This window comes from Zonotrichia albicollis, chromosome 5, assembly GCF_047830755.1.
Source record: "Zonotrichia albicollis isolate bZonAlb1 chromosome 5, bZonAlb1.hap1, whole genome shotgun sequence".
NCBI classification, from domain to species: Eukaryota; Metazoa; Chordata; class Aves; order Passeriformes; family Passerellidae; genus Zonotrichia; species Zonotrichia albicollis.
The window spans coordinates 64,420,693-64,445,893 of NC_133823.1; the positions used below are offsets into that span (position 1 = coordinate 64,420,693).

At 41.9% G+C, this 25,201-nt stretch overlaps 1 protein-coding gene across 32 annotated transcripts in view; it reads left to right on the plus strand.

Moving 5' to 3' along the window:
- Positions 1–25,201, plus strand: part of ANK2 (ankyrin 2) — a 180,130-nt gene that overhangs the window by 37,303 nt on the left and 117,626 nt on the right. For 19 of the 32 annotated variants that reach the window (XM_074541906.1, XM_074541917.1, XM_074541908.1 and 16 more), the window contains exon 1: positions 14,951–15,100. The exons of the other annotated variants lie outside the window; for them this stretch is intronic. In XM_074541906.1, coding sequence (XP_074398007.1) covers positions 14,966–15,100 — 135 coding nt within the window. In that variant the 5' untranslated portion in view covers positions 14,951–14,965. Of the gene's footprint in view, positions 1–14,950; positions 15,101–25,201 lie in introns of those variants that run through there. 32 annotated transcript variants of the gene reach the window in all.

A 25,201-nucleotide genomic window follows, 5' to 3' on the forward strand; every position in this document is an offset into this window, starting at 1 on the left:
TGAGGAGGAGGAAGTCATGCAGAGAGCCAGTTCTTTGCTCTTGGACACTCTTGTGTGGTTCATGGATGCCAGCTACTATCTCACCTGGTGTGAACCTGCTGTGGGATCCCTGTGGAGTTCATGTCAGGATAAGGAAGGGAAAGAGTCTCTCACTGCTTGACCTCTGTGTGCTGGAGCTTTCAAGGTTCACTGCAGCTTTAACCCGCTGTTCTTTCCTTAGCACTGAATATGTCTTGTCTGTTCAGTTTTGTGTTCGTTGCCTTGGCAAACGTCTCTGTGATTCACTGGAGTTTCTAGATGTTTCAAATGCCTCTCCAGCCATGAAAAAAAACCTTTTTGGTGTTTTGTAATGGAGTGATGGAGTGTTTGCGTAGGAGGTGCCTATTCCTGATGCCCTTTGAGCGTTTTCCTTCTGTATCTCAAGCTAATATTTTCCTTGTGGAGCTATTTCTGGGCATGAAAATAATACCTTGCTGGTTTGCTTCCTTGTGAAGTGGAGCTTCTTTGGATGACATTGCACTTCAGAATAGATTGGGACTTGCTGCTTCATTTTCTCCATATCCTGTTTGAGAGGTGTGATGTGCATGGGCACAAATACATGGTGTTCTGAAGAGAAGCAAGATTGATGATCTCCAATTCCCTTGCTTCTGATGGGAAATGAGCAATTTTCAAGTTTAAATTTGCTAACCTTTATGTTGTTGTCTAATCATTCCTTGATTTATATGTGATATTTCAGTTAATTTCCTTGGTAATTTTTGAAACACAAGATTTATTCAATCTTAATAAATCATATGTAGACAGTATTTCAAAACACAGATAATTTATCTCAATGTGGTTTTGGTATTGTGGGTGACTGTGCCTCTTCAGAAGTTTAAGTTGAATTAATCCATATCTGGAATACTGGGGAAAAGATTAACAGGGTCTGTCAGCTCTATTGTGTGAGACACTGGATGCAGGAGGAGGAAAATGTGTTCCTGGAATGCTAAATCCCTTTGCATTGTAAAGCTTGTGGGTGCAATCCAGTGTCATGGCAGACGCTTTGGATTTTATGGCAGCATTAACTCATTATGTGATTGTTTCTAAAAAGTTATGAAAGTGTCCAAAATGCCCAAGTTTCCCTCTCTCCCTTTGTCTTTATCAGTGAAAAGAACTTCTGCTGAGCTTTTAAAAGAGCAACCAAGAGAGAGGAGAAATGTTACCACCTGCCTACGGTGACTGTCCACCTATCCTGTCTCTGCAAATTTAACTTAGCATGAATGATTAAAAAAAGTTGAGAGAGCATTTGCACATTGTAGGAAATCATCCATGATAAACTTTTCTTGCTTTGGGGCTGGATTTGTTGACCTCCTTGTGAAATATTTTGTGTCCTTTAAATTCATTACTTTTCCTGCACCACTGGAAGAGTTATTATGTGATGTTTGGGCAGCTTTGTGTTAACCAATTTAAAAAAATGTTTAATGAGAATGTCAGATGTTAAATTGTGAAGTGTCAAGCTTATGAAATCTGGCTTCTGTAATTTAGTCCCTCAGGCTTTTCCACTGAACTCCTGGGGAAAGTTTGGCACCTGAAGTGAGAGCAGCATATGAGCTCTGGGTTGATAGTTTAATGGGGAAAGCTGGAGCCATGCCTGGGGGATGCATTGCCAATCTATAGTGCATGCAGAGGGTGGGAGCAGGAGTGCTGCCATTCAGGCACCACCTCCTTGCTGAGATGGTGCCACACACTGCAGCTGGCAGGCTGATGGATTGTCACACTTTGTGACCTGGCTCTGCTCACAAAACATCTTCTGGGTTACTTTTTGGGAATGAAGGTGCTACTCTCAGGTTTGTAAAAAAGGATTCCTGTTCTCTGGGTCAGTCTCAAGCAGTTCCTTTGTGCACTCATGGTGCTGGTAGTTTTGTTTGAACATCTGATGTGTTCTTCCATACATCTTGATGAATGTGCCTGTTAGCAAGCTGTCTTTTTAGCCTTAGACAGCAAAAATCAACTTTTTTCCCCTGCTCACTCCATGGAGCTGTCCAGGTAGGTTTAGATATTCCCCATTGTGACACAGTTATATGTAATATTGGAGTATATAATAGGAATTACTGAAATCTGGGGAATGTAATTAAGTGAATTTTAGGTGGTTCACAGAGGTGGTGCTGTTCAAGGGTTTTCCCTTGGGAATAGTTTGTGGAAGTCCCATGTATTGTAAATATATTTAGTGTGTTGCTTATAGTTTTTCAGAGTTGCTTCAAAACCATGTTAATGCTCATTTCTACGCTAAGGCCTTCCACGTACGGATCAATACAGATTAATTGCTAGCTGCCCTTTTATAAGTGACTGAAAAGAAAGGCTGCAATTAAAAAAAATGTCTGTAATTACCTTCTATTTGTTTATGCTAATGAAGGATTTAGCATGTTAACCTCCCCAAAATCTAGCAGGTTCATTAGCTGCTTAGGGCTTTGGAAAAGAGACATTTTGGGGGTGAGCCTAAGTAGGTTTCAGAGTACACATTTCTGTTTAAGGTCAGTTTTTTGTTCTCCGGCAGAATCCTTTTCTGATGAAGATAGGAAAAGAATGAGCAGAAGGAGGAAGGGGAGAGAAGTAACACAAGATTTTAAGTTATCCTGTTTGCCTGTGCTCTCAAATAGCCCAGTGAAACTGATTGTCTGGGTCAGGAAAAACTCACAGTTCTTCATATTTAGCAAATATTAATGGGATGCTGCTCTTGTGCATGACCTAAAGAGGGGTGTGGATTTCTTTTGCCCTGATAATTTAGATCTGCCTTCTCTTTATTCCTGTATGTGAAGTAAGGCAGCATTGACTAGTGGTGTTCACCCAAAATGAGTGTAACTCCTATTTCTCCAGGCTGGTAGAAAATTATTTCAGCCTATAGAACCATGATTACAAGCCTTTCTAAGCTGTTTTAGGTTGAATAATTTAAGCTTATTTTAAATTATTTACTATTTCTGGCCTGTGCTATGGCAGGATGTCTAACAGTGACATGTCACTGCTCAAAACCAGTGAGGCTGGTGCAACAGGAGACTGGAGCAGACAAAAGCCACTTTGTGCCTCGCTGCTCAGACCATGATTTACTGGGGACTGCCTGGACCCACTGGGGCCTTCTTGTTCCCTGGCTTCATTTCTTTTTAAAGGCACCAGTGCAGTAGGGAGGATGAAATCACATCCATTGTGTTGATTTTAGTCTCACTGCTGGAGCAAGAAGAGGCAGTAACTAAGATATCCCAAAAGGCCCCCATACGTGAGTGGAGAATAGTTAAGGTCAGCAAACCTTTTCTATTTTTGCTGATGAACATGGTGCTGGACATCGAAGCTACCCAAAGAAAAATATTTGTTGCTGCCATCCATATTCCTAGGCCAGGGAGACTCAGTTCTGCTTAGTTAACTCAGCTAACAGTGCAAGTTATCTCTGTTTTAGCCTTTCCACAGGGTGTCCATGGATTTAATATCAGCTCTGTTTAGTTACTGCTGGGAGTCAGGGAATCACAGAAGGGTTTGGGTCAGAAGGGTCCTTAAAGCCCATCTTATTCCACCCCCTGCCATGAGCAGGGGCACCTTCCACTGCACCAGGCTGCTCAGGGCCCCATCCAACCTGGCCTTGGACACTGCCAGGATAGGGCAGCCACAGCTTCTCTGGGTGACCTGTGCCAGAGCCTCCCCACCCTCACAGGAGAGGATTTCTCCCAGTTATGCTATCTGGTCCTGCCCTCGTTCAGTGTGAAGCTGTTGCCCCTTGCTATTGAAATAACACTCTTGCATGATATACATTAAAACCTCAAAACTTTATGTAACGGCAAAAGGAAAACCAGTAGTTTTCCAAATGATACCTATTTATCTTGTTTGTGGAAAAGCTTATGAACAGGCACCATTTGAAAGTGTTTTGGTACTGTGGAATGACTTAGCAGGATGAATTGAATAAAATCTAAAATGCTGATGTGAGCCTTAAATTGCCAAGGCAAGCTGCTATGTGCAGAGCAGCGTGGCTTTCATGAGCATGGATTTGTTTTGCAAAATTTGGCATTTGCTGGAGACAAAAAGTGATACAGATTAAAAAAAAAAATATTTTGACTGGTCAGTGCAACTGCTGTATCATAGTTAAATTTTCCTGAGGAAATGCAAGGAGACTCCATAGCAACTAGATGAGACGTGTGCTATATTCTCCATGCTGCTGCTGTGTTTTCTTGGGAGAATCCAGCCATCCCCCACTGCCCCCACAGCCTAGCTGGGCTTGGCAAATGGCAGCTGCAGCCACTGGCCACTGACTGCACCAGGGGTATTTTTAGGATCATGAAAAATCCCCCAGGTTGTATTTTTTTTCCTTTCTTTTCTTGGTGAGGACAGCACAAAGCCTGCAGTACTGTCTGAAGGGTAGACAAACCACTCAGGCACTCCTTTGGTAATAATTTATGTACTAACCTCTCCTTTCCTGGGATGCAGGTGTTATCTGGGTGCTTCAACACAGCTCTGTGCACCCTCAGGTGGTGCAGGCTGTTAGCCTAGTGAGTGATGAGGCCCTGGAAAAGGTTTCCCAAAGAAGTGAAAGCACAAATAATTAATAGCTGTGCCCAGAGCCAGCTCTGCATTGCAGCACGAGTTCTCCCAAGCCTAAGGAAGTACGTGCTTGGCTGCCTTCCCCGGGTTTCTAAGGAAGGCCAGCACTGGACCTGTGTGGTTCGGGGGTTGCCGATGCTCCCGGTGCCTGCGGGGCGGCACTGCAGTGCCGGCGGGATGCACTGCCCTGCAGAGCCAGCACAGGGCTCGTGTCCCTCCCAGTTCCATTTGTCCCTGCAGCCCTGGACCAGAGCTCTGCTCCCAACCTTGGTCGTTTGCTCGGAGCGGTGCTTGGGAATTCATTAAAGCAGAGAAGTGAAGGAAATTGTTGAGGGCAACTTAGGAGGAACCAGTCCTGCTACAGCTGCTGAATATGCAGGTGGTTATAAAGGTTAATTAACACCGGTTTTCTCTTTATAGCCATCATCTGGCTGGATTTAGCAGCACACATTCCATTATTTTGGGCAATAAACCATCATTATGTTGTAGTCTCTGCATAGTTGTAATAATGATCATTTACCCAGAAGTGTGAAACACAGGAAGGAGTATTTTATCCTTTTTAAACCAACTTCAATGTGCAAGCTTAATGATACAAAAGCAGAAGGCTTGAGAGGAAGCAGCCTCCTTCTGGAAGAGGTGTTTGAGATGGAGAAGGATAATTTATAGATAGGGAACTGTAATTAAAAGTTATAAAGGAGCACTTCGTTTTATAACACTATATATTATAACCTTAACTCTTAATATAACTTAACCCTGAAAGATTTGCCAATGATTTCAGGAGATTTAGTTTTTTTCCAGATGATTTCAGCCAGGAGATAATTCACCACCTATTACATAACCATCTTAGTGATTTATATTTTCCAATGTAATTTTTAAACATGTGTGCACTTTCTGTAATACAGCTCTGTGATTGAAGGACAGATTATGTATGGTGGGAAATAATGTCACGCAAATGTACCTTGAGGTCCAAAATGTTCTTTATGTAATTCTTAGGTTCTGTGACCCCTCCTGTCCAAATCACCCTGTTGTTGGCACGAGGAGAACCTTGGTGTTCTGGCACTATTTATAAATTTAATACCCATCTAAAAATAATGATTAAAATAAATAGAGAAGCAGAAAGCACTGGAAAATCCCAAATGGAATTGGAGAGAAATCTGCAAAGGCAGAGGGGTAAAATGAAGGTGTTTTTTTCCCAACAGCTGGAACTCGAGATGCCCATGTGCCTTCTGCAGAGCAAGCATGCTTCCTTGCAAAGCATCTAGTGCATTCTAGCCCATCTGAACAGAAGTTCTAAATATTCTTCTCTGGTTTAACTTTTGACAGTCATTTGCAGCAATTGAGATTGTTCCAATCTATGATCCTTTCAGTTCTGTAAGGACGATCTGCAATATGTTTTGCTGTCTATTTTATCCTGTAATCTCCCATTACTTCTTAATATATGGGACTAGGAGTAATGCCTTGAGATTATTAATACAGAAGCTTGGTGGAACTTTAATCTCATCAGAAATTGTGGAGGTAGGAGACCCCTGTTAGTGAAAAACAGGGTCAGAGAATGAACAAAAGTCTTCCCTTCCCAAGTGTTGCTTCAGGGCATCAGTGTCTTTATCTTGGATATTTGTGAAAGTGTTAAAAAATTAAAAATAAGTGCTTTCCTTATTGCAAAGACAGTGCAGCATCAGGTGGTGGTTGCTGATCAGGCAAGAAAGAGTCCAAGTTTTGCCATGTAGGAGTTGTCAGACCCTGGAACAGACTGCCAGGGCAGTGGTGAGGTCAACATCCCTGGAAGGGTTTGGAAGATGTGTGGATGTGGCACTTGGGAACATGGATTAGTGGTGCCTTGGCAGTGCTGGGGGAACACTTGGATCTTGTCCATCCTAAATTACTCCATGATTCTGTGGCTGATCAATGAGGCTGTGGCTTGTAGAAAATCTGGCTGACAGATCTGCCATGGGGTTTACTTACTTGGATTTTCATCCTTGACAGTTCTTTAGTGCTGGAGGGAGTTGGAGCAGTGAGGGAGGAGCTCCTGGCCTGGGATAAACTGATCCTACTGTGATCCAAAGGCCAAGGCCAGGCTCACTTCAGTGGGTGCTAGAGCAGCCTCATGGAGAATGGATAAGAATAGACAAATACTCATCTAATCAGACAGCTGCTTCCCCTGTGGTGTTGATATCTCCCCACAAATGAGTCATCTCTGCAGTAATAAAGAATTTCATTTGTCACTGTGAGTGCAGCAGGACTTTTGGAGCTCCCGCACAGGACCTGAGGTCTTTCACTTAATATTCATTTGGCCTGGGAAATGGTAGCCTCTTCAAGTATTTTATTGTACAAAATTGCTTTATTTTAGAGCATCATTGCTTAATAGATATGCTTTTACTTATCTTGGGAGTTTGTCTATTGTTTAGCTTACAAATTCCTTTCCCATCCCCCCCCATTATTTTTACTCATTCTGAGTGTAGATTGCAAATTCAGATTATTTTTACTCAATCTGATGAAGTCCTGAGATGTGGGGCTTGATCAGTGGCTGCCTTCATGATTTCAGGCTGAAATATTTGCGTGTACTCTTTCACTTCTACTCTTTCATCAGTGTTGGATTGCATTGTCATATGACTGCTTTAAAGGCATTTGTATCTCAAATACAGAGCATATTTTGCTGTTGTTCTGAAAGATCATCTGGATTGAGTTCTGAAGTTACAAGTTGGTAGGAAAGAATAAGTTTAGTGCTGCATTCTACAAAATAGGGAGTTGATTCCAATGAGATGGGAATCTTGGTTCCTCTTCCCTGTTTTTTAAAAATACTTATTTACTGTAGTACAGACTAAGGAGCAGTATAGAATTATTTTTTCTGTTGATGAGCACTTAAAGAAGTCCACGGGACTTCCCAGCCCAGGCGGGTTGTAGGAGAAAGTGCTGCTCTCACAAAGGAAGGGTAACAGGAGGCAGGTTGGGATAGATTGGAATCTATTTTAGATCTTGCCTATTACCTAATAGGAAATAAATGAATTTTCCATTCCATGTCATTGAAATTTCACGTATTTCTGTCCCAGTTGATCTTGGGAAGATGCTGTCAGAGAGGAAAGATGGAAATCCAGTATTGAGAGAAGGTGTTGGAGAAGGGACTGGTATGTGGAGGTTCTGACCTATTTTCCATCTTGTTACTGCCTTGGGGCCAATTTTTGATGTGGGGCCATGGAGGCCAAATAAATGAGCTGTAACAGAGACCGAGTGGGGCTGTCAAGAGGTAATGCAGGTGGGAAAAGTGCTCCCAGCTGGAAGAGGCTGGATGGCCTGAGGGATGTCATTCTCTGCTGCTTACTTGAGTTCTCCTGCCTGTCTTGGGCACAAAGTCTTGGGACTTTGTTAAGGATGGGTGGGGGAGTGGTCATGGCCAAGGGTTCTCTCTCAGTGCCTGGGACACTGTAGGGTATATAGGAGAATTCAGTAGCGTAATGTATTTGGTAATGATCAAACGTTACAGTTATAATTTAGCATAAAATTTCCAATAAATGCTGTAGCCCTTTTCTTGCCATTGAAAATTTGGAAAGATTATTTAGTACATTTTTGATGCAAGTAAATGCAAGATTATTTAGTAAATTTTTGTGTTTCTTGCTGGCAGTAAATCTGTGGGTTTATGTATGTTTGGGATTTTTGCTGGTTTGTCTATTTTAACTGAGCTCCTTTAATGGACCTTACTCCTAATTTTGGTTCCTATGTAATTATGCTTTTCTTAAAATTGCATTGTTGGGTTTTGAGAGAAACCAGTTTTTCTGTGTGGACCTGTTCATGCAGCATGTTCCTTTCCATAGCTTATGGCTTGCAGGCAAGCCAGTTGTGTTGTTCATTAGTTGTCAGTTCAGAGGTACCAGACTGAAAAGGGATAACTCCTGTTTGCAGTGCAGTTTAAATCTGGGCTTGTGTCCCTGAGGGCAGTTGTTGTGTCAATCCCATCTGCTGGCTGCTACTGAGAACTGCAGACAGCACGTGAAGGTCCTCCTCTTTGACTTCAAAAGTTTGTGGGATTTTTTTTTTGGTGAAAGGTGTTGTTCTGTTCCATGCTTCCCTGAATTTTCCAATATTTTATCTACAAAGCTAATGTTTATTTGATTATCTCTTTCTTATGTGTTTATTTCTCATAAGAATGTGAAGTTATTAAAACCTTGGTTACTTTGCGTTGTGTTTAGCAGCCACAGGATGTGCACCATTATTGTGCATCTCACAATATCATGACTTAGGAATGGTAGCTGAAGAATGTTTTACAGCATTCTTAGGATTTCTCTGCAGATAAATGGCTCAGTTTTGTCATTATGCCTTTCTTGGCTCTCTCTAATTTTTAGGCACTGCTGGTTTTAACAACCCTGAGAGACTACAGTGCCCAAGCACTTGCTTTGTCAGTTGGTCATAATCTCCCAATTCCTAATTTATTCGTTATTCAGAACTACAGCAGAATTTGATGCAGATTTGTTTACAGACTATGTGCTCTTCCCGATGACCTTTGGTGCTTCTGTCAACTTTATGGAGGTGATTTGGTTTTTTCCCCAGGGTGGCAGGCCTTAAGTAGCTGATGATTGATGTGAAGGTGTTTTCAATCACAAGATCTCAAATTGTCTATTTAGAACTGCATGTGTGGTTGTGATAATGAAGTTCAGTCTCTTGCTCAGCAGACTTATTTGCTTTTCATGCTATTCTGGCCCTCGTTTGGATGATGTATGTCACTATAAGGCACAAATTGCTTGCTTACAGAAACAAAAATTCTTGATTGTACTCTGTTAGAACCCTTTTGATCAGAGGGAATTGCTTTTGGAAGACTGGAATCTTTTATTTATCATCTACTGCAACTCTGTCAGTGTGGGGAAAGGCAAAATATTAGACAGGAGTGATAAAAACCCAAGCTTTCAAGTACTGTTTGTTGACATGTGACGAATAGAGCAGATAATTTTTTCCTTTCATGACTCACTCTTTCTTCAAAAATTGGGCAGATGAAGCCTTTGGAGCTTGCTCCAAAGTGGATGTGTGTTCATCTGTACCAGAGCCTTGTTAAAGGCAGAGACTCGGAGTCAGTAATGCTGCATTCTGTTTTGTTTTCCCAAGTAGCTGACAGCGCCGTTAGCTGAGCACATAAAACATGGATATGATATTGAATAATAGAAAAATTGCAGTTTTATGGCTGCACTTTAACTAAATGTGGGTGCACTAGGCATGGCCAGGTTGTTTTAAGCATTGGTACAGGTGTATTCAGTGTGTGTGTGCACCTGTACCTAGATCTGTATGCATTAACTCAGATTGGTATGGGAATTGGGGCATTAGGTTTAGTTTATTTTCAGTGGCACAAATATTCTCTTTATGTTTCTAGTTTAACCATCAAGAGCAAGTCATTAAAGCAAATATTCAAGATATAATGATTTTCTAATGTGAATTATAGCAACTCTCATTTCTAACAGATGTGTTTAATGGGCCCCAAGATAACAGACAGGCACAAGGTGCAACATAACACAGAAACCAAGTAAATGAACTCTGGCTTTTTGCTTAAGAATCTGTGAAGAACCACTTAGTATCATTTACCATCAATGATGCACCATGACAGCAGCCATTGATACAATGGGTGAGGAAAAGCTCAAGTTGGGGCACAATACTAACCAAAAGTATGTAATTCTTTGAGAATTCCTGAGAATGTGCTCTTAGGCAAAGGAAAAATTACGTATTTAACATTGTTATTTCATTCCTCGTTGAATTAATTGATTCTGTTAAGCTACAGTAAAGGAAAAGATGCAACACATGGCAAACTTTATGCATTGTATTCCTATGTATATGAGGCAAACTGTCTTTTTTATGTTATACATGAAATATGTGGTCCCCCCACAAACTGATTTTATATTAAAATAAGCAATATTTAATTTTGAAAGTCGTGTCAAACTCATAGGAAATCCAATAGAAGTGAGAACTTCAGAAGCCTCTGCATTTCAGCAACAAGAGCTTAGGAGACTTGGGTTTTTCAGAATCAGCAGTGAGCTCCTGCTGATGTATTCAGAAGAGAAAACTGAGTTACTTTCTTGGAGAATTGAGGCTTTACTTCATATTCCAAATTCAGAATGTGATAGCTTCACAATATCCTACAAGATGGTTAGAGGCAGAATTAGTATCTGGTCTGTGTTAAGGAAGAAAAATCAGAGCTAATAAAGGGCCAGAGATTTGGTTTAGATTTAGACTGATACAAATAGGCACCAATTAGAGCTTAGTGCCACAGGAGGATATAACAACCATGAAATATTCAAAGAATGCCTTAGTTCTGTTGAAATGAGCAAAAAAGCTATTTTGGCCATGAGAAGCGATAATTTACTTTATAGCTATGTTGGCATGGGTGGCCCAGAACTGCATCTTAACCCTTTACTCTCAGGCTGATGTTGAATATTTCTCTGTGCATTGATTTTTAGTGATTAGTCAGCAATGCCTGTAAGATTTCCCTTGTGTTACTCAGTGTTTTGTGTTAACGTGTGCCTTTCGTTGCCCATGAGGTGAAACCAAGGCTGAGAGAGAAAATAAATATCAGCTGCAATTTTTGTCAGAAAAATAGGTGATACATAAACTCCTGTGCCTGCAAGGCATCTCTGTGAAATCTGGGGTTGTTTTTGCCTTCTTGTGCCACACCTGTCATCCAAAAGCTCCTGTATCTGTAAAGTAAGGATGTGTTTTATCTGTGCAATGCTGGAGGCTCAGGTGCCTTTTTGTATTTATTTCATACTTTCCTATCCATGAAAGAATTTTTTCAGGATCTGTAGGTTCCAGTGCCAACAGGATCTGTAGCTGCAGTGATTAAACCTCAGGTTATCTCATTCCTTTTTTTCATAGTGGCTAAAATATATGTGGTGCCACTTGGATTAAGAGCTGACCAGAGAGGATCATTAGGCTTAATGTGTCAAATGATTCATCATCAAAAGCAGAGCAAGTCTTCTATAAATGGCACAAAATAGATTTTTGCAATTGATTGGACTCAAAATATTTAAGTCAAAGAGGATTTTTTTTTTTGCTAGGTTCTCTGGAGCAGACAATGGCCCCTTTGTAAAGGCTGCTTAGGCTTTGGGAATTGTTTATTGTGGTTTCTGTAACCAGAGGAAGAAAAGGCTGAATTTTTGGGAAATAGTGATCTCATCAGTGACATTGTTGTAAAGCATAAAGGTGGACATAAATGATATGAAGTCATGACTCATCAGAGTTTGTCTACATGAGCTCAAGATCTGACCCAAAAGAATTGCTAGAAGCAAGTGAGCTCTGTTGTACTTGACCTTCCCATAGAAAAATCCCCATGAGTGAAAGACTTCAAGTCATTAAATCATTTCAAAGTTCAGGGGATCTAGAAGTATATAGGTCCCAGTGCAGTCTCTTTTCTCTGTCTCTTTTTTTTTTTTTTTTAATTACTATATTTAACCATACAAGTGTCATGGGGAATGGCTCTCTGGGGAGAGATTTAACAATAATAAAAGTGGGGATTTTTGTTGCTAACAGTTATTTGCCTTGATACTTGGAGCTCTTCTCTCTACATTTTTGCTGGGGTTTTTTTCCCCCTTTTACTAGTAATGGTAAAAAAAAAGATAAAGAAACATTTATCCTGACAGCAGAGCAGTTTTTCTTCTGTTGCTGCCTACCTGGGTGTGTGTGACTGTCCTTAGTCGTGTTTTATCTTACAATACTTAAGCTGTGCCATTCCTGGGCTGTGGAATGGTATCCCATCAAATGAAGTCTCCCTCTGGAGATGAGCTTGCAGCTTGGATTTCACTGCTTCTTACTTGTTGGTCTTTCAGGTCTTGGCTGGGATTCTGCAAGTCACTGCAAAGCAGTGGGTTTGTAGCACACTGCTTTTTTTGGATGGCCAGTAGTAACCAGCTGAGAGTATCAAGCCATTGCAACATTTACTGTGAGAATCTTCTGGAAAGTTGCAATGCTCAAAAGTTTGCTGAGGGCTTTATTGGTTTGTATTGCCCTAAGGCTGACAATCATAAATGCTGTAGGCTTAGAAACACTCAGAGCAGAATGTTTTCCCCATCTGGGGGGAAAAGAGGCACCCTGCCTTAGCACCAGTTCTTCAATACATGGGATGCTCTGCTCTCTTTCTTGCAGACACTTTAAATTCAGTTTCTGAAGGTTTCCTAGGTCAGGGAGTAATTGAGGTTTGGAGTTAGTGCTGTGAAAAGGTCTCTTGGGCTGCTGAGGAGGGCTGGGTTTGGTTTCCTCACTGCTGCTGCCTGGGGTGGGTTTGCAGCCCTACCAAGACAGCAAGGAGCATGGGAATGCAGAGATACAGCACCATGTTCCCCCACACAGGCTTCCCTCCAACATGCACTGTGTTAGGATACCATGCCCTACCATGGCAGGACATGAACGTGTTTGCTTTCTGAGCAATTTGCCCTACAGTCTTGGGGCACTTGGACAAACAACAGTAATATTGTTGAAAGACTCTGGCAGGAACTTCTCCCCTGTTCTCCCTCTGATGGCTTCACAGATTATTGCTTTCCACAAGCAGCATTTCCCAGGAATGCCTCTTACTCAAGTTTTCCACCCTCTCCCCCGGAGTGGTGCCTTATGTTTTCCAGTAAGTTATTTGCATATTAAATAGCTTCCTCTATCCAGAGATTTGTAGTTCCAGTTTATGTTGGAACCTTGGTTAGATGAACTTTGGTCTGGTCAAGCATTTAGTGGGACTCCTTCTTCCATCCTTTTATTTTGATAACTAAATTAAGAAGTTCTGGCAGTGTGTACACGCCTTTTTATTGTCACGGGTGGTGATTAGGAAGAGCTGAAGGAACTCGTTACCAGCTAATTATGGGCAAGTGAGACTTGCACAAACATTCTGGAACAGTTGCCAAGTGCTGGCAAACATGTCAAAGGGCAAAAGCAACAATTTAACTGTTCTGTGCAAGTGTCTATCCAGCATGTATCCATCACTGCACCTGAGGTGATCCATCTTGGAGCATTCATCAGCAAGGGACAATTACAGAGCCCCTTAAAATCTCCTCAGGATAATTAACAAAAAGGAGAACCCCATCAATAGTGGGGGGTTGGGGGGGGCTGGGTCTCTTGAATCATAACTGGTGCTGCTGTGGAGGGGAACTGGGTGGGAATCAATTGGCTGCCATGGAGAGCTGCCTGCTGATGTGGGCTGCCATACTGGCTATGGATTGAAACTCAAAGGGAAAAGAGTTGGCTGGTTGTTGCAATTCTTTGAGGATCTCTCTGTTGCTGAGCAATTTGGGGCTTAAGTTTTTAAACAGATGCCCAGCTCTGCTGGGCTTGGGTGTGCAGGGTGGTATATTCTACAGGGCTTTGGTATCTGCAGACACTTTGTCCCTTCTGCGTCTGCTGTCCCCAGCTGGTCACGTTTGAAAATTAATTCTCAGCTATCTTTTCCCTTTTGTTTTGTTTGGGTTTTGGTGGTGTGGTGTAAGTGTTTTTTAATTCTTCTCTGAGCTTCTTCTGGATAAGAGGTAGATTCCAACATGCAATCCTGAGCATTGTTTTTAGCCTAATGGGTGCAAGCATGATAAGTAATAAGTGGGATTGTTCTTATTTTCCTTTGGGTTGTTTTGTTTGTTTGTTTGGGATTTTTCCTTGGTTTTTAATCATAACTATTCTAAAAGATTAACACCAACCTTAAACCAATTTGACAATAGAAATCCCAAACGTGGCATAGATGAGAGCAAAAGTGATCTAACAACAGATATTGTCCTTTTTGGATACATTTGAGCTCATTTGAAATCATACCCAGGGGACATATCAATCCAAAGCAAGCTCATCACAGTTATTGGCTACATCAACATGAAATACCGTGTGAATCACTGAAATGAAATGGTCATGAAATCTATGCTCATCCACTTTGTCTTGGTTGGTAAATATCAAGTAGATGTTGAATAATAGGCTTGAATAAATCATATTTTTGAGTTAGAAACTCAGAAGGCATTGGCGACATTCTGAAATTCAGTGCTTTATGTAAGCACAGTGAGACCAAGCAGGGCAGGGAAAAAATCAAACCATTGAAAGGCACGCAGCTGGGTAACTCAATAACCCGTGTGTGCAGGGCATTCCACCCAGCGGGACTTTAACTCTGCGAGCTGGGCCGGCCGGCTCCGTGCTGGAGAGCCGTCCCCCGGCCCACCCCACGCCATTGACATGCATAGCTGGCCTGGTAGGTGTAAAAATAGCCGGGCAGCGCCTGAATTGGAAATGGTCACCGAGCGCTGCCCGCAGTTGCTGGGGTTTCGGGTTCTGCGGGACTCGCCTCGGCTCGGGGGGCCCGGGAGCAGCGGCCGAGGAGCGGAGCACGGGCGGGACCCCCCTCCCGGCCGGTGCCCGTCCTCCGGGAGTGCCGGGCGCCCGCTGCGGGGCCAGAGCCGTCCCCCTGCTCCGAGGGAGCAGAAGAACTGATATGGGCAATGCACCCATTTGCCAGGCTTGTCATTCAGAGAAGGGCTTAAGGACACAGGGGAACATACAGGACTTGGATAGAACTCCCGATTATTATGGATACAACAGTGAAGAAAGTAAAGAGCCTGAAGCCCTGGTAAGTTTGGCTGAAGAAAACAGGAATCACAGGGAAAAATTCAGATCAGGGTTGTGCATGTTGCATTTGCAAAGGATGGCTTTGCTCACAACCTTACTGGATAGCTTGCAGTACTGAGGGGTCTGCTAAACTTGTCCGTGCAGAAGCTTTGCTTCGGTGCCCTGACTGTGATTAAAAAGCAGCTGTCACTGAGCTGTGCAGTGGTTTCAAAGCATTGTCAGCTACCAGGAGGTTGAGGTCTGTGAAGAGAGAACCCTGTGGGTTAAACAAGCCCTGCAATGAATGGATATTATCTAGTTATCCTGGTTTGCACAACTGCTAGGAATGATCCTGTGTTGATATTTCTCCAAACTTGAAGTCAGTAGTTTACTTTTGAGCTGCTGCCTGCCCACTGCATGTTGTTTTCTGTGTGCAATAGAGACAGAGCCACACAGATCCTCATGTAGATGAGGGTTACAGTGAGTGGGACCAGGCACAGACAAGGGATCCCACTTATGACACTAATGTCAGCATTTGTGCAGCAAACCAGAAGAAAATCATTAAGATGTGAATGCTTGCGATATCTATGGTAAATGAAGTGTCTCTTCTCTCTTTTTCCCTTTATTTCTCATTCTGTTTGAGAAATTCATTAAGGGGCTATTTCTTTCAAAATTGGCAATGGAAGTATATTGTGTCAGAACTTCTGGCAGCATAGGAAGATCAGTAAACCTTCAGTGTCAGTGTATCCAAATCTCATGTGGTCTGCAGCTGATGTATACTAGAATTGGTCTGTCTGACCTGGTGCTTTGCACATGCCTCAGTTAGTGCAGTGCAGCACAGAGGAGCAGGTGAGCTGAGTTCCAGTGTTTGTAGGGGAAGAGGAGACCCAAGGCACTCCCAGCAGCAGCTCACAAGGAGTTTTGCATGTCCCAGAAAACACTTTTGATGATGTATTGGATTTCTGGTAGCATATTTTTTTGGCTGGATTTTTCTGAACAGTTTTATGTTGTATTTCACTGACAACACAGCTGAACCCATTCTTCATAGAATCACAAAATGGTTTGGGTTGGAAGGAACCTTAAAGATCATCTAGTTCCAAACCCTCTGAAATAAAACTTTCTTCAAGCTAAAACATGAAAGTAACCTACTTCTTTGGATACAGACAGGCTTTTTTCCCTCCTACCAAGCAGTTTTTGGTTGAATTAACAAATAATCTCCAGTGTTTGTGGTGGGAAACATGCAGTCAGGGGGAGGGCCAGTGGGATTCCTTGGGCTGTGGGGGAGGATGGGCCTGCCTCCCCTGCCGAGGGTGGTTTCAGTGGGCATGAGAGGATCTCCCTGAAGCTGTTAGCCAAGGTATGGAAGCCCCTGTGACACAAATAAGCAAACTGAAACAGCTCTCCTGGCATGTCCAGCCTCTGAGCTGCCCTTCGGCGTAAGGTCAGCCCTCAGAGGAGGCAGGAGTGAGCAGCATGTGATCTTTGAGACTTCTTTTCCTTTTTATTTTTCTGGATACTTTTCATTCAGCCTACGCAGCTTTTCAGAGCAGGCAGAGATCAGGCACTTTGATAATGTCTTTGATGTGTTCAATCATAAGATCTTGGCTTTATGTGACCCTGGTAGGGACTGGACGAGTTTCTTTAGAATGTCTGTCTTGATTCAGGTTTACAGTGCTTGGGGGATTACAAAAGAAAGTTCCTGTATTTCCCTAAGAATGTTTCAGTCTCTTATTATCTTTATGATTCTGAACAAAAAAAGTTAAAAGAAGAAGAGGTGTCTCTAAATTAGAAATGTCAGTAAAGCTTTGTTCTGCAGGGAGAAATTGTGTATCTATTTTTTTCCCCTGAACAGGAATATGGTATCCAGCACAGTGCCCTGTTAGCTATTATAGATTTCCTCTGCTTTTATGTAACTGTAGCCGTGCTCCCCGTCTTGGCTCATTAAAAAGAGTTGCCACATCAAGCTGAATATGATGGTTCCAGGAGTCCTGTAGCAGATACGAGGTTCAAAACAATTCAGCTGATATTCAGCCAACTCAGATGGCAAAATTGCTTTGCTAATCTAATCTTGTCTAACCTAAGAATCAAATGCAATCTGCTGCTTCAGAACCAGGTATCCCAGATTGCCTGGGACAGACTGCTCTCTGAGTTGCAGCACAGGATTTTCCTACTGCAGCATTCATTGGAGTTTTTCCTCCCTGCTCAAGACAGAAGTGGTGGCAAGGTGGATTTTAACATTGTTGTTGCTTTTCTGCAGGTGAAGTTAGGTGAAACTGGTGCCTCTCTCTGCTAGCCAGAGCTGAGATGTTTAAGGTTTAGGCCTAGGATTGCAAGGTTCTTCATTTACCACTTGAGTGTTCCTTTTACCTCTCTGTACAAGTAAGATCTGTGCGATGAGTCTGGCTAAATTAGCAACTGTGGTAACACCATTTATTTACAGCTATTTTAGCCCATTTCAAAGCAGCATGAAATGGTTTTTTTCTGTTTTATGGAACCAGTACATTTGAATCGATGGGCGATCGGTTAATGGTGTTTGGGTGGGTAGAGCAGTTTGACCCTTTAGCACAGACAGCATTCACACATTTCTTTATTAGGAAATGTCACTTTGGCCATAGGGAATGAAAAATTGAGAGTGATAGGATTATCTGTCAACAGTCTGTCTTAAACTTCACTTACAACCTGGATTTTTATTAAGCCTGTTTATTATCCTGCTAGATAAGGTTTGGAATGGCATCCTAATTCTTTCTAGAGGTGTTCTAGCATTATTACCTCTGTTTAGGAACACCATCAGTGATGGAAACTTGCCATGGAAACCATTTAGATGCCTGCCAAGTTCTACAGTTGTTACCAGCACCTCAACATTTCAATATATGGTATCCAGAGACTGATAAATATTTTTCCTTCCTTTAATATTATTCAGTTCCCCTTTAATATTACTCAGTTCCCCTTGGTTTCATATCAGTATTTAAGAGACTTGAGTAAATGCGTGTGTCAACTAGGAGAGCCAAGACTAATCCTGGGGCTCATCTAAAGGTATCTCAACTCCTTACCTTTTCAGGATATGACTAAATGATTCTTTGTCTCAAATTTCAACACAAGAAATGTTCCCATTAAACAACAGGATTATACATTTCTGCTTTTTAGAGTAATGAAGAGATTTCCAGCTTTTATTATTAATCAAACTAGAAAATCTTTGATTCTCAAAGCCCAAATCCTGTGATGTGCTTGTTTTGTTGTTTTTCAGGGTGGTTTGTGTTTGTTTTTTTTTTTTTCTCTTTATTCTTTTTTAAATGCAAAGATTTTTTCCCAGGTACATTTGAGAGTCTGTTTTTTAGACATGTGCTGATGATAATTCTGACACCCACACGGGATTTCCAAGCTGGGATTTATAGCAGAGTTTGTTTTGGAGAAGATGAATAGCCCAGGGGAAGGACGGGGATTACACATGCCTCAAGTTCAGCTAGTACTGATGCACTGTCCCTTGTTAGAACCCTGCTAACTGAGGCTGCTTTTACTGTAAAATCAGCATGGATTAAAATAACATCTGTCATTTCAAGTACTGCCTTTGGAAGGGACATGCAGCTGGGCAAAAGATTTTATTCCATTCTTTTCCATAGAAAGCTATGCAGTTTTGCCTCAGTTCTCACAAATCCTTCATTGACACAGGACAATCAGCAGCCAGGCCAGTATGGCAAGTTAATGAACGGAGTGGGAGGACTCCTACAGAAGTCTGAGGCAGCTAAGGATCATAAAAGGTTTATAGAAGGCATTTGCTTCTTGGCTTGAGGAAGGAGTGATTTTACATTAGTTTTCTCTTCCACTCCTGTTGCTACTGTATTTGCCAATGTTGGCCAAATTCAGGAACAAGGTTAAGTGTGCATTTAAACCTTCCCTTTAGCAAATAACTTAAACCTGTTTAGTTTCAGATCAATTAGACCTAAAGATGTGGCAAAAATTAAGCATAGTTTAAAGTGGCTTTCCAAAATATCCCTTTATTCTTTTCCTGGTTAAAAACAAAGCCAAACTGATCAGGCATTTGTGCATTCCAGCAGAGAGAAAAGAGTGGCTGGAAGGTATCCTGCAAGCTCTGGAATTTCACAGAGTTGGCAAGAGAGTCAAAGATGTCAAAATTTGACAAGCAGCCTAAAATTAAAGTAATTCCCTATGAATAATTAAGAATTTTCCTATCAATAACAAGAAATGGAATAGCTGAAGCCTGGCTTTTCCACTAGTAAAAATTAGAAGAGTCTATCAGCATTACCAATTGTTCAGTTGTGTCTGTTTGGAGCAATCTTGGTGCAGGAAGTGGTGTTCAGCCCAGGTTACCTGGGCAGTTTCCTCCTCCTCCTTATGTTGCTCAAAAATATGTTTGTTGGTATTGTGTAGCAGCAATAAAAATTTTCTTAAATTTCAAATGCATCTTTCTGAGAACAGTCTCATAAGATATGAAACTGCCACAGAACTGTTTTATGCAAATCTTGAAACCCCCAGAAGTTGATGAATATATATATGTTGGACTTGTAATATATTTTTTATTTATAATATGCATAAATCATAAATAACTTAACCTAGTTTATTTTCTCAGCTTCTTTTTTTGCCATAGTTCTTTCCATCTCCAGTCATACCAATGAAAGCAATTTTTTGAGGACACACTAAATCTTGAATCTTGCTGCATGCAGTGTCTCCTTTGGGTTGCAGCCTCTTTGTCTGACACAAGAAAGCTCTTACCAAGATGTATAATAAATGCAAACAGCATTACCCTTCCCACCTGCTCTGGCAGTGCGTGATTTGGGCTCCCACACATCCCTTAGCAGAGCTAATGAGACAATATTCATTCTGAGGAATGCAGCCTATACTGGAAGGAATCTGGTCAATGCCATCCCAGGTTTCTGGGTCAGGGAATAATTTTCCGTGTTTAAAAGTGTTTTGATTTGAAATCAAGGATTGTTTGAATCAAGTGTTCTTTCTTCTTGTACCTCTTTTACCTGCTTGTTATTACAAAATATTTTTTGCTGAAAATATCCACAATCTTCATGGCAAAGTGTGGGGTCACATCTGAAATGTCTGCAACAGTGTGGTGAGGGCAACTCCAGCCACAGCTCCAGCTCAGTGCCAGAAAAAGTAGCAACAGTGCCAGCTTTTCCATATCCTTCATGATGTTCTATGATTAATTTGCCTAAGTAGTCCAAGCGCCTTAAATTATTCAGGTTCATGATATGTGCTTTAAAGAATATTTTTATTTTTCTGATTTATAACCATCAATATCAACCTAGGGAGACAGACCTTTGACATTTTAAAATAATTAATTACTAGGTGCTATTAGCCCCCTCTTGGCACAGAATATTTAATTTGTTAGAGATCTCTTACCTCTGAAATCTTATCTTCCTCTTCACATCTCACAAATCCTGGGATTCTTCTTAACAAATATTAGTTTTTTGTAAGGCCACTTGGGTCTTTTTCCTGGATAAGAACTTGCTCTAGATTATGAGAACGTGATGTTTTTTCAGTGAAAGCTACTATTTTACATTTGTGGGATTTTCAGTTCAAGTATTCATGAAAAAATTCCATACAAACAAAGGTGCACAGCAGGATGAATCTGATCTGAAATGCCTGTACATGGTTGAATGGCAAAAGCTGAGTGATAAAAATTCTTGTTTTCATATTGAAATAAGAAAATTTGGCCCATTGTTTATCCAGGAATTTAGACACTGAAATTTCTTTAGGATCTGTGATTTAATCTGTCTTCCTTCATCACTCCCAGTAAATGAATTGAATGAAAACATACATTTTTATGGGCAAAGGAAGTGGCTTTGAGAGCAAAGCACTGTTGTATTTCTTTTCTTTCAGAAGATGAATGTTATTTCATTAAGGGCTGGGAAAATATGTGTCCATTATAGCTGTTATTATCTCATTTAAGTCATTTATCAGTGTTAGATTACTGAGCCTGTGCCGTTGCAAGTGGAATATTTAGCTCTCATTATGGCATGTGTATCAGAACTGCAGGCTCAGACTCTGCTCTGGGGGTTTAATTAAAAGCTAAACATGTGAGAAACCCTTTGCCTCTTTGTATTTATTGCTCCTTATTCTGGTGTGATGCCCTTTGGAGATCAGCAGCACTTTCAGCTGAATTAAAAAAAAAATCAGTGTACGGTAGATAAAATGTGAGCCACTGATAAACTTGCTGGCAAGTTTTACAGAAAATATTCCATGAGGAAAAGCATTTTATTTGAATTCCCATCTTTTGCATCTGAATGCTGGTATGGAAGAAGATTCCTTAATGAGCAAAAATCCGTATGTGAGGAGTGAGCTGGGTAACGGTAACACCTGGTCTGTGCCACTTTTAGAGTTGCACCCAATTAAATGATGGCTGGTTGGAACAGATGGTTCCTGAAATCAGAGAATAGCCAAGCCAACTGGGACAAAATTTAGTGGTTGTCTCAAGGATGGGAGCTTAAACTGACACATTAGAAAGGAGGGAATAAAAAAAAGAAAAATATGTGCTCGCATACCTGCTATTTTTCCATTTGCATCTTTAAGTACTGAATAGCATCAAGAAACCACGAAAATTTGAGTTTAGAAGGTGCAACTTTCCTTCTGCCATGAGCTGAATTCTCAGCTCCAGGCATTCCCTGGATATACTAACATGATGAGCCAGCAGTCAGTTAGGAGCTTCTTAATGAGGAAGAGTTCACAAGCTATCAGCATTTTGCTAATTATAGAAACAGCTGTTGTACAAACAGTGCCTCACAACTCTGAAGTTTTTAAATGGCGTTAACACTGTCACCTACCCCTGCCATATTGATTAATTGTGGCTTAACACTGGCTTTACCTGCAGTGATAGCACAGGATTCACTTGAACATCGAAGGTTTTTTAACCAATAACAATTTGAGTTTTTTTTATTTATGTAAAGCAGGTTTTACACATGTCCTGATCAGGGACAATACCTTCAAAAGCTAGAGCTGAGTAAATTTTTCTCCATAGAATCAAAGCAGTGCATTCCCAAGCCCATGCTTGAAATGTAAGACAGAAAGGGTTATTGCCACTCAGATACACATTGTAATATACAAACAATGCACCTTAATTTAACCTATTTGGACACTGGGCTTGAGTTTTGAATTATTTTTTTGCCAGCATTCCATTAACAAACTGTGTTTAGTAGATGAGAAATATTTGGATGCCCATAGTGCTATACTCTGTTCTCTCACAGAGATATTTCAGATTTTGGACAGACTGGGGTCATTCAACTTACTTGCAGGGGAAAAAGCCCAAATCCAACCTGTAGGAATAGGTTTTCTACAGAAACAATTTAAAACAAATATTTGTTGGATAATGTTATGATGAAAGCTATCCTTTGAAAACTGAAGGCTTCTACTCCCCCAGTCTTTCCTTCTTATGCATGAAGCTGGTTTTCACTAGCAAATTTGAATATTTTATGGATTTGGTACAGCATATGATTTCAGGATTTATGTTTGCACTTCTCTCTAAAATGCCTTTGAGAAACAGGCTGTGTGCAGTAAGTGATGTGGTACATAATGCAAAATAGGAAGGGCAACTGGAGTGGGGACAGAGGAACAAGAAGGGAAGGTCTATTTGATTAAAATGCTAATTTCCATATATGCTGAGATTCCCTGAAATATATGTTTCGAATTCAGGTTAAATTGCAGCAATGTAATTAGCAAGAAAGAGGGAGAATCCACAATCATATATTCATATAGTCACTTGATAATTTCTTGTATTTCCTTATGCAGTATCTGACAGCTAGGTAGTTATAAAGTAATGTTTGTGTCCGTGTTGTGAGTGTACTTGTATTGATGTTTTTCACATTGCAGTTTATTTGTTCCTAGTGATCTGACAATTCTTTTTTATAGCTGGAATTACCTATCCTCAGTCAAAAGTTCATAAGAAAAGTTAAAATATAGGATGTCTACAAGGTCCAGTAAAACCAAATATTCCCAAAAGTCATAGATTTAGGAATGCACCTTTAGTGTCATCTAGTTCCACCTCCTGTCACAGGCAGGGACACCTTCCACTGTCCCAGGTTGCTCCAAGCCCTGTCCAACTGGCTTTGCACATTTCCAGAGATGGGGCAGGTACAGCTACTCCAGGCAACCTGTGCCAGGGCCTCACCACCCTAACAGGGAACAATTTCTTATGTTATCTACTATAAATTTACCTTTGTATCTATATTGTGTACTGGAATTGCATTGCAAGCATAATTTCTTTTTAAAACGCAGTTAGTGAGGACTTGTCATGCTCTGTCACTGTGTATGTATTGAGAGCAGTGCATTAGAAAAAGCTGGTTAAATCCACAGGTGATGATTTCCACCCATACTATAAAATACCATCTCAGTATTTTCTAATCCCTCACACCATATTCTTATATCATGTCTATAATGTATAGATTTGACTGACCTTAGGGCCTGCATGTACACAGCGTGAAGCTTAATTCTGGCTGCCTGGGCTGAGGCTGGAGGGCAGAGCTGCCAGCTGGGACTTTGCACATTACCATGTTGGCTTTGGGGCTTCCCAAATTACAGGGCACTCATGTTCTCATGCTCACATGTTGCTGCTGCTTACGGTGAGCTCTTCTCCTGTAAACCTTTCCTCACTGGCAGAGTGTTTGCTTTCAAGCATGATCTACTTGTAAAACTGTGTAAAACACTCAAGAAAACCGCTCAGGGGCGTGTGCTTAGGAGGAGGGGATGTGATAAGTACCATATGGTGCACGGGACGCTGGGTCTGTGGTTTTTTCTTTCTTGTAAAGAAAGTGCCTTCAAATGACAGTTTGTTGACAGCTTTTCTTCACCGGTCACCAAACTGTAAAGATGGATATGGTGGTTTCAGTGAGAAACACTATGAGGGACTGTGTAGGGGCTATGGGGCATGAGGGCTGTGAGGGGCCATGAGGGTTAGAAAGGGCCATGAGGGCTCTAAAGCACTGTGAGGGGCTCTGAAGGGCCATGAGGGTCTCTGACACACTTTGAGAGGCTTTAAAGGGGCTGTGAGGGACTTTGAGGATCTCTTGGGGACTATGAGTGGCTGTCAGGGGCTCAGAGGGTCCGTGAGGGATTCTGAGGGACCATGAGCGGTTCTAAAGGGCCATGAGGGGCTGTGATGGACTGTGAGGGGTTCTGAGAGACCCTTAAGAGACTGTGAGGGGCTCTAAGGGATTGTGAGGGTCTCTGAGGAACTTTGAGAGGCTCTGAAGGGCCATGATGGACTGTGAGTGCTTCTGAAGGTCTGTGAGGGGCCGTGAGGGATTATCAGGGACAGTGAGGAGTTCTGAGGGGCTCTGAGAGACTGTGAGGGATCTAAAGCTCTGTGAGTGGTTCTGAGGGGCTCTAAAGGGATTGTGAGGGTCTCTGAGGGACTTTGAGAGGCTCTAAAGGGCCATGATGGACTGTTAGAGGTTTTGAGGGGCTGTGAGGTGCTCTAAGGGGCCATGAGGGATTCTGAGGGGCAGTGAGGAGTTGTGAGGGATCATGAGGGGTTCTAAAGTGCCATGAGGAGCTCTGAGAGACTTTTAGGTGTTCTAAAGTGCCGTGATGGACTGTGAGGGGTTCTGAGGCTCTGCGAGGGTCCATGAGGGGTTCCAAAGGGCTGTGAGGGGCCATGAGGGGCTCTGAGGGACTTTGAGAGGCACTAAAGGGTTGTGATGGACTTTGAGAGGCTCTAAAGTGCTTTGAGGGGTTCTGAGGGGCTCAAAAGGGACTGTGAGGGGTCATGAGGGGCTCTGAAGGGCCATGAGGGACTTTGGGAGGCTCTAAAGGGCAGTGGTGGACTGTGAGGGGTTCAGAGGAGCCATAATGAGTTCTAAAGGGCCATGAGGGGATGTGATGGACTGTGAGGACCCTCACAACTCTAAAGTGCTGTGAGGGTTTCTGAGGGGCTCTGAAGGGCCATGAGGGTCTCAGAGGGACTTTGGGAGGCTCGTAAAGGGCCATGGTGGACTGTGAGGGGTTCTGAGGGGACATGAGGGACTCTGAGGGATTTGTGAGGGGCTCTGAGGGGCTGCAAGTGGGTCTGGAAGCCATGAGGGACCTTGAGGGCCGTGAGGAGCTCTGAAGACTGTGAGGGGCTGTGTAACAAAATATTTCAAGAGATTACGGAATCCTTGGAAAA